Raw genomic sequence first — 18,318 nt, forward strand, 5'->3', positions numbered from 1 at the left:
CACCAAAGATGTATTTCAGGTAATATAGAAACAATGTCTTCATTAGACAGTTTGCCTACCAAGGAGCACTGACAGTAAATGCCCTATCATTATTTTTTTAGAACATTGCTGCTTAGTTTTTCAAAAAAAAAAAAAAATCTATTTTTTTTTCATTTTTCTTTTTGTTTTTGTTTGTTTTTTGCACCACAGGTAAGAGGGAATTTTGGATTTTGAGGTGAGCTGTCCCTTTATCCCTTTAAATGCCTAAATCAACATATGACTCAGAAAGTTATGTACTACTCATAAAACTCCTGTTTGGAACATTCCACAGGTAAACAGGTTGATTGGTAAAAGGTGATAGCATCATGGTTGGAAAGGGACATCCTTGAAAAGTCCAGTTGTTTACAAACAGGGATGTGGCGAGGTTTACCACTTTGTGATGCACATGATTAGATAAAGGATATTAATATATGAGCTCAGGAAAACTTTGTAAAACAGTTTGTTTCCAATTCATTGGATTCTGTTTTTAAATTTCACACAGTGTCCCAGTGGTGTTAAAATTAGGGTTGTAATATTATATAGCTGGAGCAGTGGGTGAAAAAATGTTAAACCTCTAATTTAGCTATGCTAGCATTGTATCAATTCATCACCCTTTCCGTCCACCTCTTTGGTCCAGACTTAAATAATTCATTGTCTAGATTAGCAAAACTTTACATAGACAGGCATAGATGGTGCCCAGTCAGTGTATTCAAATGACTTTGGTGATCCCCAGACATTTCCATCTATCCATCCATCCAATTTCTATGATGCTTGTCCGTCAGGGTCGCGGGGGAGCTGGAGCCTATCCCAGCTGACTACGGGCGAGAGGCGGGGTACACCCTGGACTGGTCGCCAGTCAATCACAGGGCCAACACACAAAGACAGACAACCACACACTCTCACACTCACACCTAGGGGCAATTTAGAGTAGCCAATTAACCTAATGTGCATGTTTTTGGTATTGTGGGAGGAAGCCGGAGTACCGAAGAAGCAATGGAATAGAAATACGTTTTAAAAATAAATGAATAAATTGACTTAATTATATGAACTTCGGAAACCAGCGGTGTGGTGGAAAATCCATCAGTAAATAAAATAGTAGCCAGTGACACCAACAGGGTCATTGTCATTTACGTCAGCCTCTGGATGATGTTCTACACTGACAAGAGTAAAACACAGACTACCAATAACATGTATGGCATGAACAGAAAGATTACACAACACCCCTATGACCAGCTTCAGCTGAAATATTATGGTCTGTCTTTTTCTTTTGCTGTATTCTTCTGATAGCTGCATGGAAGACATGTATACGCAGGCACAGGGAGAACATGCAAACTCCACATAGAAGAGCCCAGACCGGGATTTGAACCTGGAACCCTCTTGCTATGAGGCGACGGTCCCAGACATTTCCCTCATCACCATTTAGTTTAAATTGTCTAATACTTGGTTTATGATCAAATACCTACCAAACTCATGACATTCCAATCAGTCTAAGCTATATTTGTGCTAATTAGTGTTTATTTGGTTGCAAATGTTAGCATGCTAACTGCTAAAATAATATGGTAAACATGGAAAATATTATCTGCTAAACATCAACATCATGGCATCGTCATTGTGAGCCCATTGGCATGCTGACTTTACCATTTAGCTCAAAGCACCACTGTGTCTTATAGTACTTTCTCATATTCCTGCTTTATCGAGCTGTATTATTGAAATAAACTGGAATACAGAGACAGATACTATTATGCTATTTTCTTGTGTCATTTGATCATGTTGAGTGCCTGGTAAAAGTCAGAAATGGTCTAAAGCTAAAAAAGTTTAGATGTTAAAGTTTTAAAGGTCAGAGCAAAAACAAGTTGGTTTTGTCTTGGCTTTTCTGTTGTCCAATCCGTAAACACAGTAGATTGTATAAAAAACCTGTCCCTCCTCTGTTGGTGTGTCACCTTCTCCTCTGTGAGTATATGTGCTATGTCCTTGCTACATGTGGTGGCTTACTCATGTAGAACAGATGGGCTATTCCATGTAAACCATTAGAAAACAAACAAATGATCGTCAGATGCTCCATCCCCACCATCCGCCAGCACATCACGGCTTTCCCCTCACTATATTCAAATAGTTTCCCAACTGCTGCATATTCTCCCCTCTGGCTCTCTGAGTCTGTCTATCAGAATATCTTTTGCTCTGATGGCCTTTACTTTCTTTCTAAATTTTTTTTTTCGTGTCTCTTCTCCTGGCTGTTTCCTGTTGTTTCAAACTAAGAGCAATTCTGTTCAGTACTCACTCAAAAGATGTTATGTTGAAAATAAGATCAAGCCGATATGTCAGTATAAGTAAAGATTTGGAAGAATTTTAACAGTTATTACTAAGGAGTTCGGATGTCCCATCATGGTCTGAGTCCTGATTCCAAGCTTTCCAGCCTGGACCAGACTGAAACTCTGGTGGAAACATTCGAGGACTTGCAGATTTTGAGACAGCACAGAATGGAAAATCTTCATTAGTCCACCTTGTCACTGTTGGTTCATAGAAAATTGTCATCATTTTCCCCAATATTGTACAGACTGGATTCTAAATATTTTCAAATTAACTGGAAAAATAATACATCATTTAGTTACGGCCCCAGTACACATTAAGCAGTAGAAAACAGTAGTAAATATTTCCAACCATTGTATTGAAGTATCTAAATGGAATTCAGCCATAATTCCTTTTACTATTTACATTTGCAGTTTCTCACGTCAAAATGTGTTCTGTGAAAAGGCTCATCGCATATCAGCACCCAAGTTCTCAAGCTTACACAACAAACCGACCCAAACACAATACAAAAGTCAATAAGTTGAAGGAATCTGTTTGCTTCAGGTCCAGTAAAAATCCATCATGTAATAATAACGTTTGAAGTATACTCGGGTTTGTTTGTGCTGCTGAATAAAGTGGTTTAGAATGTTGGATTGGTTACAACTTGCCTGATCATCTGCCTGCGAGTATTTCTTGACTTGCAGGACTTTTGCAATGTCATTATGTCACTAGATCTCAGCACTTAGCTTTTGAAAGTTGCAGAATGAGTTCTCCAAAACAATAATCAGACAAAACATAGCAGTCGTGATTTTTAATCAAAGCTCTGAAGTAACAAACTGACTCACCGTAGTTTACACATCAGCTCCCATGAGAAGATTTCCCAGGATTCATGCAGGGCCTTCTTTTCCCCTCTGAGTCCCACAATGCCCCTCTGCTCTCATATCCTTAACCATCCTTACTTTCATCTGTCATTTCCTCTTTCTTTCCTCTCTCTGGTGTCTATCACTTCCACTTTTTCCTCTCTCTGCACATGGCGATATGTAGCTATGTCTTCATCGCTCCCTGGCTTCCACAGATCCCTGCTCCCCTCCAGTGTTTGTGTAGGTTCTGGGCCTTATAGCTGTTTTAATGGCACCTCTGGCTTCAAACTGTTCTGTGCTACCTGTCACAGCTCTGTTTTTGCATCCCATGATTGCCAAAGCATCGCACTGACACTGTTTCGCTCATTATCGCAGGGCCCGGCTGCCCGGCTCAGCTCAGCGCATTCACAACAGCAATCCTTCCAGTTGTTTTGAGAGTTCAGGTTTTATGGAGCCTATTTACTGTATGTAAGTGTGACATATATAGAGCAGAGTGAAGAGGGTGCACTGAGGAGATCATTAGCTCTAGTCTGTGCAATGACGAAAGTAGCTGCCTCTTTGCCTGATGCCTTACTCAGTGTTTGTTTGTGTGTGTGTGTGTGTTGCAGAACTCGAGTGCAGACCACCGTGTGAGGCTGGACCTGGGCCTGTGGGACAAGTTCAGCGAGCTGGCCACTAAGTGCATTATCAAGATCGTGGAATTTGCCAAACGAGTGCCTGGCTTCACGGGGCTAACCATCGCGGACCAGATCACGCTCCTGAAAGCCGCCTGCCTGGATATTCTGGTGGGTGGTCATGCTTTTATTATTTTGGGGCAACAAACTTGTCTGGGGAATGAGCCTCATCCATCTGTTGTTGGAAATGGAAGTATGACATGGTGCAGTCTGCATCAGATACCCTTTGGTCAGTCAAAATGTTGCTGCCAACTTAACATGTGCTCTAAACAGTTGTATTGTTTTGTAGTAGCACATTTACATTGACATAAAGACGACATTAAATGTTCTTAAAGTAGAAGTGAACTGAAACTCAGCCTAGGCCATATTGACATTACTGAAAACCATCTTGCCAAAGTCTGATAGACCATTAGTCCGGGTCATCTCCAATCGTGGCTTATATCAACCCTGGACTAGTGAAAAAACTGGCAATACAACAGGCTTCATTTGTAATGTTCACAAAGTTGATTTGTGACAGTGTTGTGACTCCGTACTACCAGGTGGAAATGTCCTATTTCTGACTTAATTAGTTGGTACTGTCTTTGACAGGTGTGCCCACTCTGTCTGCAACTCATATATATGCATTTCCAAAAATCCACAAATCAATACATTAGCCAAAAAGAAAAATAAAGAAACAAAAAAGTTTTGGTCTTGAGAAAGTTTTAACAGTTGCATGGTGCACAGTGTTCCAGTCCCAGCCTTTTTCTTGCCTTTTTGTGGACATTAGTCATCACACTGTGAGCTAGTTTCCCTTTAACAGAGAAACTCCAAGATAAACAGTTTAGATGTCTCGTCAGTCGAGTCTAAGCTCTCTAAAATATTTAGTAATGAGCTAAAAACCTTCCCCGAACTGTTCACAGCAATGACATAACACAGTTATATAAACATCCCTCTTGAGCAGATGGGGAGTTGTCTATTTCAGTGCATTCTAATATTTATTTTCTGATTTCCCTGTTGTTCCTCAGTGTGCAAGAATCTATTAATTCATTTAGACTGCGAGATAAGTCAATAGCCTCAGATCTCCAGGGGATTGGTGGGGGTTAACCTCAAGCCCAGCTCCCATTAGACCAGTCCTCAAACCTTATTCGATGACCTATTCATCTGGCCACTGGGAGTCAGGAAGATCAGATTAATTGATCATGCCAGTCAGTTTGATTCTTCATGCAGAGTAGATGTCTGTAGCAGAGATTTGATTACACACGCTGAATCATTTTTCAGCCTTTTCTATATTTTTAGAACAATTTTGTTGTTGTTGTTTTTGTTGGGCAGTTGCTGGCTCTGCATTTGTTAAGGACACCATGTGTTCCTTATGGAGTACAGGTGCGGCAGTGTCTGCTGCGGCAGCTGAATGTTTGTTATTTAGGAGCTGTTAGGTGGAGAGATGTACTAATGTAGCAGCAGTAATGAGAAGGAAAAAGGCAAATGGCTGCCTCACTTCCTCTCCTGTCTCGCCCATTCATGCAGTGATTTGATTTAGCATTCATTGCTCAGAAGGAGAGGAAGGAAGAAGCGATGACAGGATTGTTATGTGATCTGGACTACAATTCAGAGTTTAACTCTCAGTAGTACTAGTAATATTAGTAAGCTATTAGAAGTACAAGAATGAATAGTCTAAATTTTATCATATTATCAAGGATCTCAGTAGAGTGCCCCAAGCTTTAAATGTGGTCAAATCTGGGAAAAAAACTATTTCTTGTTTCTTTTTGACATGATAATTGCATTAAATAAGGAAAACAAAGACAGGCATTTTCTTGTCCAGATAATTAGATAGAAAGGTAGATACTCTAGATAGTCTCATGTTTGTGTACTAAATATGGAGCTGAAGCCGCTTCCAGTCATTATGCTAAAGTAAGCTAGCTGTTTTTTGGCTTTAGCTTTATATAGGCTACAGATTTGAAAGTGGTATCAATCATCTCACCAAACTATTTCCTTAATTAAAAATAATGTCATTGAATTTCAGTATCTACTACGTGATACAGAGCATATTTTTTAAAATGTAAAATATAACAAAATGAGTAAACACACTAAATCTTGATTGAGATGAGGTTTTCAGTGCAGATACATTAGTTGCTGCTCAGAGTGTATTTCAATAACATTAAGGTCATGGTACCACTTTTTATTTAAACCTTAATCAATTACCTGATTTTCTCATTAATGGTAATGTAAAGGCATCAGTAAAGTAAATCATTTTCTAATGTCTTATAGATCAGTGTTAAGGTCATCCATAAGAGCAACTTTAGCAACATCACTCTTATAACTGAGTTATAACACATCAGTAAATTATTTATCAAATTAAGCATTTATTTACAGTTAATAAAAACATTTAAAAGAGCACTACATTTGTAACTGGTATATAAATAAAAGCCTTCTAAGACTGTCTCATTCTTGTTCTAATTTGGAGACCCAGTGAAGTGGAAACTTGAAACCAAATGAGGCTAACTAGTTCTAACACAGAGTACACTGTCAGATGCCAAGAATTGTGCAGAGAACTAGACAGCATTCTGTGGTAGACAGCCAGTCTCGTCTTAACTTTGTGTAAAGTTTCACGGTTTTAAATTTTAAGAGTTTTACCTTTACTTCTTTTCTCTTGTTCTCTTCAACCCTTCATTCATACAAAAAATATCAACTTTTGTGTAACGTCAGCACACACACTCTGAATCTCCCAGTTTGAGACCGATGCTCATCCAGTGGTCTATCAGATGTTTAGGTCATTATTATTATGTGACTTATGGACTCATTTGATTAAAGTCAGAGTAGTTCGCATGAATGCGGCGCTTCATTGATGCATGATGACATCACTTCCATGTGTCCTTTGAACACCACACATACACACACACAATGTGAGGCCTGTTTGATTCTGTTTTCTTTTCCTGACTTTCAGCTGCATTCCCACAGACCTGTGGTTATGTAACTCACAAAAATAGAAGCATGACTCATTTCTACTGTGATTATGTTGTAGGTTTCACTTCATTTTTATACTTTAATGAACAAAATGGACATTATGTGTTCCTGGAAGTTTGCAAACACATTAAGGAAACCAAAGACCTTAACTTTACTTGAAAAGTTAGTAGAAGTTATGTACATTGTGTAGTTAATGAGCTAAACCATGTTAATACAATGTATATGCAATATACTGTATATAATTCTATAATACTTGTTGTTTTAATTGCACTTTTTGCACTATTTTACATTTTATTAACTTTCTACGATTCTAATTTTTCTGGTTCTGGTTTGAGGCCCTCCACAGGCCGTTTTTGCTTTATTTTGTCTTTATCTTCACTAAATGAACATTGTTTTGTTTTGTTTTTTTTAGAAAAAGAGAGGCATAGAGATATAATATATATAATATATTTGTAATTAATAACTTATAGTTAATGCATTATTTCAATATAATTATTCAATATAACACCTTCAATAAAATATAATAATGTATACAGCTGATATTAACCATATTATTAGCAGTGTTATAACAAAAAATATGCAAGACCATCACCAAAAATCTATTTTTTACAGCCTTGCAACCCACATGTTTTCAGCCTTAGTACTGACACGTGTATAACGTATTAGAACATGATTTTTTAACATTCCTAAAGCCATTAGTTGCAACTTTATAATGGATGTTTTTTAGAAAACAGTAAATACTTTATGTGACTTATGTGGCCTTAGAGGACATGCAGACAAGGGAGAGAGAAAGTGGTGCAGGATACAGCCTGATCTGTGTTTTGGTGAGGAAATGCAAAATTAATTATTAATGCATGAAGATGCATATTTATGTGAGGTGTAAATGCAAAGTAGCTAAATCACATCCAGACACAACCTGGATAAATGAATACTGATGCAGATTAGTTTGCTACTGTACATGCAGTATTTGTTATTTGGTGTGCGCACATTTTAAACAGGTTCAGGTGCCGTGACAAGTACCACGTCAGAGGATGGATTGTGGAGTTTGTATTGTCATACTTGTCTGATGTGACAAAGCAGTGAACTCCCAGGGACACAGAGGTGAAAAGTTGAAGGCTGACTGTGATGACTTTTCTGGCTCTCACTCAGCCATCAACATCCGCTCACCAACAGATTTCTGTGGTGAAGGGCGTAGATATTGTGCACAATAGCTGGGTGAGGGAGTGTTAGAGGAAAGATCAAACACTGTGTGTGTGTGTGTGTGTGTGTGTGTGTGTGTGTGTGTGTGTGTGTATAAATGCAGGCCTGGCCAGCCGGTTCGAGTCACCGCCAGTAGCCATGTTTTATTCTGTTTCATGTTGCAGACACGCCTGCCACTCACTGTCAGAGCCAGCCCACTCAAATAGCTTCAAAGGCTACTGTAGGCTTCACATCCACCATCAGTTGCTTCATTAGGTGTACTCACACACACAAACACGCACATGCAGTGCAGAGGGGAGACCCAAAGGTTATTCTCTTTGAGTGCGTGGAAGGTCATTGTTGCTTTTGTCCTTGTTGTATCTGTTGCTCTTTATGGGAAACTTGTTAGGAGCTAACAAAAACCAGGTGGGAACAAAAACAATAAGCTAAACAAACAACAAAAACAATAAGCTAAAAGGAGAAAAAAAAGTTCCACAAAGCTGAAGGGAACAGCAGGGCTGGTGATAATTCTCTTCACATTTGCTTCTGTAAGTGACAACTTTTACATTACATATTACTGTTTGATCCATTGTTAATACAAAAGCATTGATTAGTGCAGGTGGTGAAATCAAACTAACTTTCACCCTGAAAATCAGTGGCTTTTAGTTGAGACATTTAGTGTCCAAATGATCTCATGCTTTTTTGAACCCTATGGTAGACAAAAATAACAGCCTGAGGTAAACACTCAATGCATGTCCGTTTTTTGGAATAAAAGCTGCTTGATCTAAAGACATTCAAAGTCAATAATGTGCGGCTTCACTATAGATCAACAGTAACTGTACACTAAATTTCCTGTCCACTAATTCCCTGCTGTCTAATCATCTGCCCGTCTTTCTTCTTTCCCTGTCAGATTCTGCGCATCTGTACGAGGTACACCCCTGACCAGGACACCATGACCTTTTCAGACGGGCTCACCCTCAATCGGACGCAGATGCACAACGCTGGCTTCGGCCCACTCACCGACTTGGTGTTCACTTTTGCCAACCAGCTGCTGCCCATTGAGATGGACGACACGGAGACAGGCCTCCTCAGCGCCATCTGTCTCATCTCTGGAGGTGGGCAAGCCATGCCAGGGCATTGGGCATTTAGTGAGGGGAGGGCAGGGGACGGGAAGGGACAGCAGGAAAGAAGGATGAGATGAACATAGAACTCACAGTGAAGGGAAAGGACTCAAGTATCAGTGTGAAGCACTGCTTCCTTAGCAGTACTTGACCCCCATCATTACATCTTGTATGTGTGCACAAGACAGTCTAATTCAAAGAATTATTTTCTCTTAACCCTGAACAAAGAATTACTAAATTCACTACACCCATGCGCCTTTGCTGCTATGGTCTTACTCAGTGATAGAATGTAACTAAATATATTTATTATTGTGTTTTATTATGATTAAGTTTAGAAGCATATCAAGTATATTAAGAGTTATTAAGAGAATCTTCTTTTGCTTGTACTTTGTAAGTAATATTTTAGGACAGTAATTTATTTTTATTCAAGTATGACTTTCTGTTCTTTTTACAACACTACAACACTTTTTACAACACTGTCTGTCTCCAAAATCCCATAACATTCCTGCATGCTGTTAGATGGATACATCAAATTAAAGGCTTGATTGCATCATATATTTATCTGTTTTAAAGATATAAACAGAGCTGATAACGTACATCAATTGGAATGAATAAACTGATTCACTCCACATTCAAACCATGCTTGACTGCACTCCATTCAACATAGTCAGCCCGTATTGATTCCTCCAGTTAAATATTGAGTGGAGCTGCAGCCCAGTTTGGGATGAAAGTCAGCCAGCCTCCACAGGAGTCTGAAACCAGGTCAACCACAGGTTGCTATCAGTGAGGCAGCACTATCCTGACTGCCAAACATAGGGAGAGGAGAGGAGAGGAGAGGAGAGGAGAGGAGAGGAGAGGAGAGGAGAGGAGAGAGGGTATAGGTATGTCATAGCAGCATCACTTCAGCATCACAGCTGAGAGGACTGTGTGAACTGCCCTCCCAGAGGAAATGAACCTGCTCTGGTTGTTTTCCACCAAGATACCCAAGGTATGACTAACTCTCTGATGTCAGGCTACACACACATTAACTCACAACTCTCTGTTGTCTTCCCTCACACACACACACACACACAAAGTTTTGCTGCACCTCTGTCAAATGCACCACAGCTTCAGTTCTCATTATCACTATCCTCTCTCCCTCCACTTGTCATTTTCACTGGTGCTCAGGCTCCATCGTTTGATTCAACAATATATGTGAATATTTTCAGCCCCCAGAGCCTTATCAAATATTACAGTCTACTTGCATAATCCATGGACATCCGTAATCACATACATTGACAGCAGGTCTAGCTGCTGATTTCATTGCACACACTGCCACCCTATGGCCTGAGAGTATAATGTCTGTGTTCAGTTCTTCAATGTTACATGACGTTTTCAAAACAATCCAGTGTATTGGTATTATCATATAGCTATAGGTCCAGTCTGCCCACCAGGAGCTGCCTCCATCAGCTCTCCCCTGACTGAACATTCCCCATCTATCCCTTATCTCATGTTGTTAACTGCTTTCCTGCCTGTACAACATCCATTGCACGTCTGCCCGTCCTGGGTGAGGGATCCCTCCTCTGTTGCTCACCCTGAGGTTTCTTCCATTTTTTCCTGTTAAAGGTTTTTCTGGGAGTTTTTCCTTAGTCAATGTGAGGGTCTAAGGGCAGAGGATGTTGCTGTGATTGTTTATGAAACTTTTTAAAGATCATCACTTTGAAAACTGAGAGAACACATTTTTATACAGCCTATTCAGTTTAAAGTAGGGTAGCAACTATTTTCATTACTGATTTATCTGCTGAGAATATTTTTTAACTGATAATTTAGTCTGTATGCCAGAAAATAGCTAAATATTTCCACCGCAAATTTCCAGATCCCAACAAGATGTCTTCAATTGTCTCATTTTGTCCAACACATCTGCACATTTGAGAAGGTGGAAACAGAGAATGTAATCTAATCTAATATGTAACTTAAAACTTTAAGAGATAAACCTTACTGAAATAACACTGGGTCAGTCATTCAAAATTTTGTTTAAAGCAACATAAATATATTTCTTAAAATTTTAGACCTTTTTGTACAAAATTCTTCTGTGGTTCCCTGTCCTTGTCTAAAACCTTGGTAGATACCCACTTTATTTGACTCAGACTGCTGATGGTTTTCATATGTAAATATATTTGTACGTAATGTGAATAGTGTTTAAGACGGATTTGATGAATTGTGAACCTATCCTTTAAATTCACGTCCAGTTCATACTGCCTAAGTATCCAAAGAGCACATATGTCAAGCAGAATTTGAGGGAAACACTGTACATTTAAAATGTACAGGAGGCATCTAGAATATTTCACTCTGAGGTAATGGTGTAGCTGTAAAACTGTAAAGGCTTTCAGTATGTCTCTGTGTTGATAATGACACTGTGGGATACCATGATTCTTCTTAAAGGAAACTAAAGTCAGTTACAGTTTTTGTTTTAGATTCATGGCTATGTCCATCAATTCTATTAGCTGTGATAACGATGTTCTAAACCAAGAGGCAGCCGCAGCCTAGAGGTTGGAGCTTGTGACCAGAAGGTCGCTGGTTGGAATGATTAATCAAGGCTCTTTCCCTCCATTAGTAACGGCTGAGGTGCCCTTGAGCAAGGCACCTAACCCCCCCAACTCCTCCCCGGGCGCATGACATTTCAGCCCACTGCTCCTGTGTGTTTCACTGCATGTTGCATGTGTGTGTTCAATCAGATCTCAGAACACATGACTTCACTAAATTTAGGTCCAATGGAGCAACAACCACCAGCAGGTGTCAACAAGTTGACAGTTTTTTCCAGATTAGCTACCACTGTATGTGTTAGAAAAATCAAAAATATACCTTTCAGATCTCAGCACTTAATTCAGTGAGTACACTATTGCCTAGCAGCAGAAGTATAAGCATGCCAGGACTTCAAAAATAAGACCCAAGCTGTAATTCACTAAAAAAAATATTGTGGCAATAAATATTTAGAATAGTTTTTTCCAAGATAATATTGGGGGGATTGAAAGAGGGATGAGGGGATGGTGTGGTGGAGGGGGTAGTGGAATGAAGGGATGGGGGAAGACAGGTGAAGGATGAAGGCATGAGGATACACGGATGAGGAGATGAAAGGTGATGGATGTAAGGATTAGGGATGAAGGTTAAAGGATGAAGGGATGAGAGAAGATTGAGAATGTGAAGGGATGGATGAAGGAGTACGATAATGGACCACTGTCAGTTGGTGGTGGGAAGACAGGAGGGAAACAGGGGAGTTCGTACTCTAAGTGGGGGAGCCGTCTTTTCATGTTTTCTGATTTGGAAGGGAAAGGGAGCCTATAAAGTGTGCTTATGTTGCTTAAATACTTTTTGAGCAGAGGGATGTGGGAGGGATGTGTTCATCCATGAACTTTCCCAAACTTCATTAAGGCATTGTTTAATTTTCATTAATATGGAAGGGAAAATTTGTTCAACCCAGTTTATGGTACCAAGGTGTCCACTTCATTGTAGGATTGCCACTATATGACTGTGAGGACTACTTGAGGATGTTATTAGCACATGTAATATTGCCTCTAGGATTGGAATAACGCAAAAGTTTAAAATGCTACACCCAACACCAACAGTTGTATAATTTTCTGGAGTCAAATGAGAAACTAAAATGTGATGAAAATAAAATTAAGTTTGGTGTTCTTCACATTGCTGGTGGCTGAATACGATGTATATTAAAGTCAAATAAAAGCAATTAACATGATTGATGTTCAAGAACTGAAAGGAAGCTGCCTGCTAAAAGGTCCAAAACATTTTTTGATGGGGGATTTGAGCCAGTGTCTATATTCCGAGAGCCGCTGGTGCATTTGACCACTGAGTCATCCCAGTAATCACTGTGTACAGAAAAATGGTCTCTGAATAGATGCATAGCTTTGAATACCACATCTACTGATTGGTTTTGATGCGTTCAGTTATTGCCTCCCTGCTGTTTGAGTCTTGAAAACCGCAGTTATCAGAGCTTAACACTCCCTACTCAAAGAAAGGATTCAAATTAGTTTTCTGCTCAAGCTATCTAATTGTAACCATCTCTGCAATATCTCCTCTGCAGAAAATGAGTTGACATAATGAGATAAACTCTTCCTTCTTAATCACACCAGTCTTCATGCTGTGATACATGTATTAGCCTCTAGCTTGTCTGAATCAGATAACGTCAAGACACGGATTCGCCACTGTTGAGCCTCAAGTCTGACTTAATTTTTGTGTCTGTGCATGTGCGTGTGTGTGTGCGCGCGTGTGCATGTCAGACCGTCAAGACCTGGAGGAACCCTCCAAGGTGGACCAGCTCCAGGAGCCACTCCTGGAAGCTCTGAAGATCTACGTGAGGAAGCGTCGGCCCAGCAAACCGCACATGTTCCCCAAAACCCTGATGAAAATCACAGACCTGCGCAGCATCAGTGCTAAAGGTGGGAAGGATATCAGTTCACAGTTTACATTTGATGATTGTAATCAAAAATTACAGTAGTATAATAAATACAGATACACTGGGCTTTAATGGGCTTTTTAGCTTGATTTGGTTATACTGTATACAAACTCAGTTCACAACATTGTTTTCAGCTACCTTTGTAAAGAAAGCTCTGAATAACCATATACGCAACCTAATCAACCTCAAAATGAAGAGGGTCTTGGTGGTGAAAAACACAAGATTGCATGAAAACTAAAGGTCTTATTATGCTTCAAACTAAATAGTTTGTACATGTCATGGCCATGATATCTTAATGAAGCCATTTTGGTGTTTGGAGTTGGTTGTAGAGTTCCTCTGATGCTGCATAAATTTATCATAATCATATCTAGATTGTATTTAGTTCAGAACAGGACTCCCAAAAAGCAGCAAAGTGAGCACATACCCTTGTTTTTAACTTCTGTAAAGTGACTGCCTGTAAAACCTCGCTGAACTTTGTGTTGGTAACTTTTAATGCCCTTTCTGGACTGGCTCATGGTGCTGAGCCTCTAACCCCATATGAGCCTGAGTGTACTTTGAGATCCTCAAAGGCCCTCCTGCCTTCACATACCTGGGCCCCGTGACTTTGGAATGACTTGCCTGAAGAAGATATTGTAGATATCCCCATACTTTCCCTATCTACTTTATATCTTTTTTTTTTAATCTCATCTTTTAAACTTGACTTTTAGTAAAGTTGCATCAAGTTTATCTGGTTGTATTATGAGCTTATGTTCTTACTTATGTTTGTAGTATTTGTTCTGGTTTTATTTGTCTAATCCTTTGATTTTTTTTTAAATGAAAATAAATATACGTTCTGGTTTTACTTTTTAATATTAAAGCAGTTTAACATTGCTTTGGAGTGCACTATTTAAATCACACTGTTAATAAAGTAAAGTGTAAAGTTAATGCTGAGCTTCCTGCAGCTGAAAAGCTTTTTATTATCATTTCACCTATGATTTCTGACCAGAGAAATCATGTTGACTTCAGTGTTTAAAGCCATAAAATAAAACTGCTAACCAAAACCAGAAAATTTAACTCAATGTCCACTTACTAGATTTTTTTTTCTTCATGATCACTTACATGGTTTTTAGTCATGGAAGATGTTTTCTCAGTGGTAATGGAGACGGCTTTGCTATCATCATGTGAAATAAGTATGGAGCATACTTGTCTAATTGTATTTGTACATGGTTCTGCATTGGAAAGATCGTAACGTATTGTCAGTTGTAGCATTGATGTGTCAACCATCATGAGGAAGACCATGAAATGTGGTTAAAAGCTCTGAGAAAACCTGGTATACTTTTTTTTCATTTCCATTATCAAGAATGAACGTTCACCCTTCAATTTCCATCATTTTATTCCCTCATTATGGTCTTGTAGGAGCAGAGCGGGTCATCTCTCTGAAGATGGAGATCCCAGGCTCCATGCCACCACTCATCCAGGAGATGTTGGAGAACTCGGAGGGCCAAGACGGCCAGAGCAGTAGCAGCAGCACTAGCACTTCGGCTGAGGTGGGGGAAAGTCCTAGCAGTAAGGGTAGCCCCCAGGAGGCCACTGCTGTTGAGTCGCCAGAGTCCTCGGACACCGATGGGGCTACGGCTACACCACCCAGCGACAAGCCCTAGGAGGCACCTGCAGGTGCCTCAAAACTCTCTGACATTCCTTTGCACAAAAAGGAACAGCCAGGAAGGCACCTACCCCCTATAACCCCTCTACTCCTACTCCTTTGCTTGGTATTGCGTTATCTTTATACCCTCGTCCTATTTTTCTCCACCATTCCCCTAAAATTCCCTCTTTAAAAAGAAAACGTCAACACGGAGGCCTCAAAGGATTAGTGCTTTGTGTATAATTCTGTATTGAGCTCTTATTTGGCGTGGTGTCTCTGGGACAGGGACTGTGACAGGAAGGGCATGGCCCTTGCCAACCACCAGAGATGATACTCCTCAGGTCTCCTGTGTAAATTCTTATCTGCATGACGGGAGTTTGATAAGTGGTTTTACTCCTTTCTCACTCCTTCTCTCTCTCTTTCTCTGTCCTCATGTCTTCATCTCTTGTAATGTTGGCATACGTACATTGTACATACCATTGTATGGTTACATCTCTGTTTCTATGATGAATTTTGTGGTGCTTTTTTCATTGTCTTAAATATTATCTTTGAGGCGATACATCAAGGCTTAAAGGGGGACTAATTGTAAGTCCTTCACAAAGTTATCTAGAATGTTATTGCATATAGACATTATGGAAGTCTAATATTTTATATTTGTTCCTATATTTAAAACAGTTTTTGTCTTTTATAACACTTCTTGGTTCATGTCTCTACATGAATGGTTATACATCCACACCGCGAGAATGCAAAGCTTCTCTCCATACTGTTTCCTCAAAGGAGGGAAGCACAGCAGCAGAAGCCTTTGATACACACTCATCAGACTGACCATGTCTGGTTAACGCTCAGTCTCGACATGAACCGCTGAGACCTGAAGTACAAGATTAGATTTAGAATAAGCCAGTCTATGAAATCAACTCATTTGTTGGCTGTATCTCCTCAGTAAATCGGTTTACCTCACTGTCAAAACAAATTGGGAAAATTAGGTTGCTGATAGATGCCAGAGGTTTTTCTGCAGCAGGCTGTGATCACAGAGGACACTTCTTGTATCCGTTTCCATGTTATCCTATACTTCTTTCTGACCAAGATTCAACTTAAACTGTGTTGCACTTTATTATCATCATCTGGTCAGTTAAGAGGTTTAACAAGTTGAACAAGCTAATGCTGTGCCACAGTTTGTTTCCCCTTAAAAGCTCTGTTTCCCCTGCATCACACTTATTTTTACTGATCTCAAACAAGTGTCCACTGATACTGTGAGGAAGATGTCTGGCTTCCTCATTAGCTCACTTGCTGTTTCTGAATCTAATTTCTGAAAACGTGATTAGCTTGTTTTGGTGGAAAAAGTACAAGTACATAAAAGGTCTCATTACCAAGGAATCAAATGTATTAGAGAATACAAATGTTGAAACAACAACACTGAAATGGAGATAAAAAGAAATCCTTGAAATTGATTTCATGTATTCACATTCTCTCTTTCCAGATTAGCATGTTGCCCTCCTGTTAGCAAACACAGCCAGCACACTGGTATGGCTCGCTTTTTTTTTTTTACAATTTAGGTCACCATTGTAACTGTTAAGGTCTGTGAACTCAACACTATAGCTTAATGAAGCCTTATAGAGACAGAAACAAGCTGTCAGATGGATAGACAGGTTGCCAACTGTTTTGCCAGACTATCTTAACCCCTGGAGGCAAAACTGAATAGCTAGCACACCAGAAACTGCACAGGAGGGTTAGGGTCAGCATGGTAGGTCGATGTAAAACCAGACAGTCGTCTAGTGTTAACAGTGAACAGTTCGGATCATAATTTTGCCTTTCATCTTTGTTTTTTCTTCCAAATAGCCTATGTTTGGCTAGCCTGGCCTGCAGGCTGTCTAACGTCTTTTAGTGATGTTGCTGTATTGCCAGAGCTCAGCAATTAAGTTGGTGCGTCGTGTTACTTCTGATAGAAATGCTAAAATAACATGAATCAAGTGTTAGTAAACCAGAATCGTCATGTAGCATGTTGAGTTTAACTGCAGTTTATTACAGCTGTGATTTTATTTTTTCAACTTTATCTATCAGCACTAAGGGTTATAATAATGTACTCACCAAAATATTTGCTTAGATCTTGAAAAGGTTAGACAAATTTATTTTGAAGAGAAAACAAAAACAGTGAATCTGTTTGACTTGGACCTAACATGTTTAACATAACCACTCTGCCCTGTAACACATGTTGTTCTCAAATGTATTAATCTCAAGTATTAACTACTCTGGAAAAACTGTCGAGTTATTACTTTGGTGACAATGATAGATGAAACTCATGTTCAAAATGAACAGTTGCTCACAGTTTAGGACACATGTACCACTCTCTTTACCAGTGCTAAGTTTTGTTTTCAAGCTTTCATTCTGATCACAGCCTGTGGCAGCTTGCACCTCAAAAATTGCCTAAATGTCGGCCTAATGAGTGTGCATCCCCCACTAACATCATGTACTACCAACTGGGCTCTACAAATGCACATGGGCTCTGTTATGGCCTTATGAACAGAGCTCCTCAACCCACTTTTCTCTCCCTTTTCAGAAGTGTCTTGTTTGAAACGGTGAACTACGGGGGCAATGCAATCCCTAAAATACACTATTGACCGGACCTTGTGGGTCGGGGACGATTGTACACTTATGTAGAAAGCACATGGTGGGGCAGGATTTACAAGTCCTGTCCAAACGTTCGCCTTGCTGTTCAGACTTTACTGTGTATGCTACATTTAATGATGCAAAAGGAGATTCCATATGACCTCTCAAACCCCTGAGAAGTACAGTCAAGTAAAGCTTCTCTTTGGACTGTAGATCCAAGTGAGCTCTTAATCTCATTGGTGGGAAAGTAGGCAGTGTGTCTTACATCAGATGAGGTGGAAATTAAAAGATGATTCTAGAAAGCTGCTTTTCTCCATACTCAAGGTCACACCTGATACTGTACAATAAGAAATGAACTGCACTGTATCCTCTTAGAGTACCCAGATCTCTCACTTCCCTGTTGTCCCAGCTGAATGAATAATAACTCTGATATCAAGCTGTACACTTTACAGCACAGAGGACAAACAAACTGAAGCACTTAAACTTACTCAACCTTTGAAACACAGCTGTAGTGCTGAAACTAAAAAATAGGCTGATAGAAGGCTGACAACAGAAGTTAAAGAAGAAA

General features: G+C 39.6%; 1 protein-coding gene across 1 annotated transcript in view; it reads left to right on the plus strand.

Moving 5' to 3' along the window:
• Positions 1 to 17,041, plus strand: part of LOC124074780 (retinoic acid receptor beta-like) — a 73,053-nt gene extending 56,012 nt beyond the window's left edge. Inside the window, exons 5-8 of the mRNA XM_046418043.1 lie at positions 3,773 to 3,949; positions 8,868 to 9,072; positions 13,350 to 13,508; positions 14,921 to 17,041. Coding sequence (XP_046273999.1) covers positions 3,773 to 3,949; positions 8,868 to 9,072; positions 13,350 to 13,508; positions 14,921 to 15,165 — 786 coding nt within the window. The 3' untranslated portion in view covers positions 15,166 to 17,041. The remainder of the gene's footprint in view (positions 1 to 3,772; positions 3,950 to 8,867; positions 9,073 to 13,349; positions 13,509 to 14,920) is intronic.
• The last annotated feature ends 1,277 nt before the right edge of the window (positions 17,042 to 18,318 follow it).

This window comes from Scatophagus argus, chromosome 17, assembly GCF_020382885.2.
Source record: "Scatophagus argus isolate fScaArg1 chromosome 17, fScaArg1.pri, whole genome shotgun sequence".
Classification (NCBI taxonomy): domain Eukaryota; kingdom Metazoa; phylum Chordata; class Actinopteri; family Scatophagidae; genus Scatophagus; species Scatophagus argus.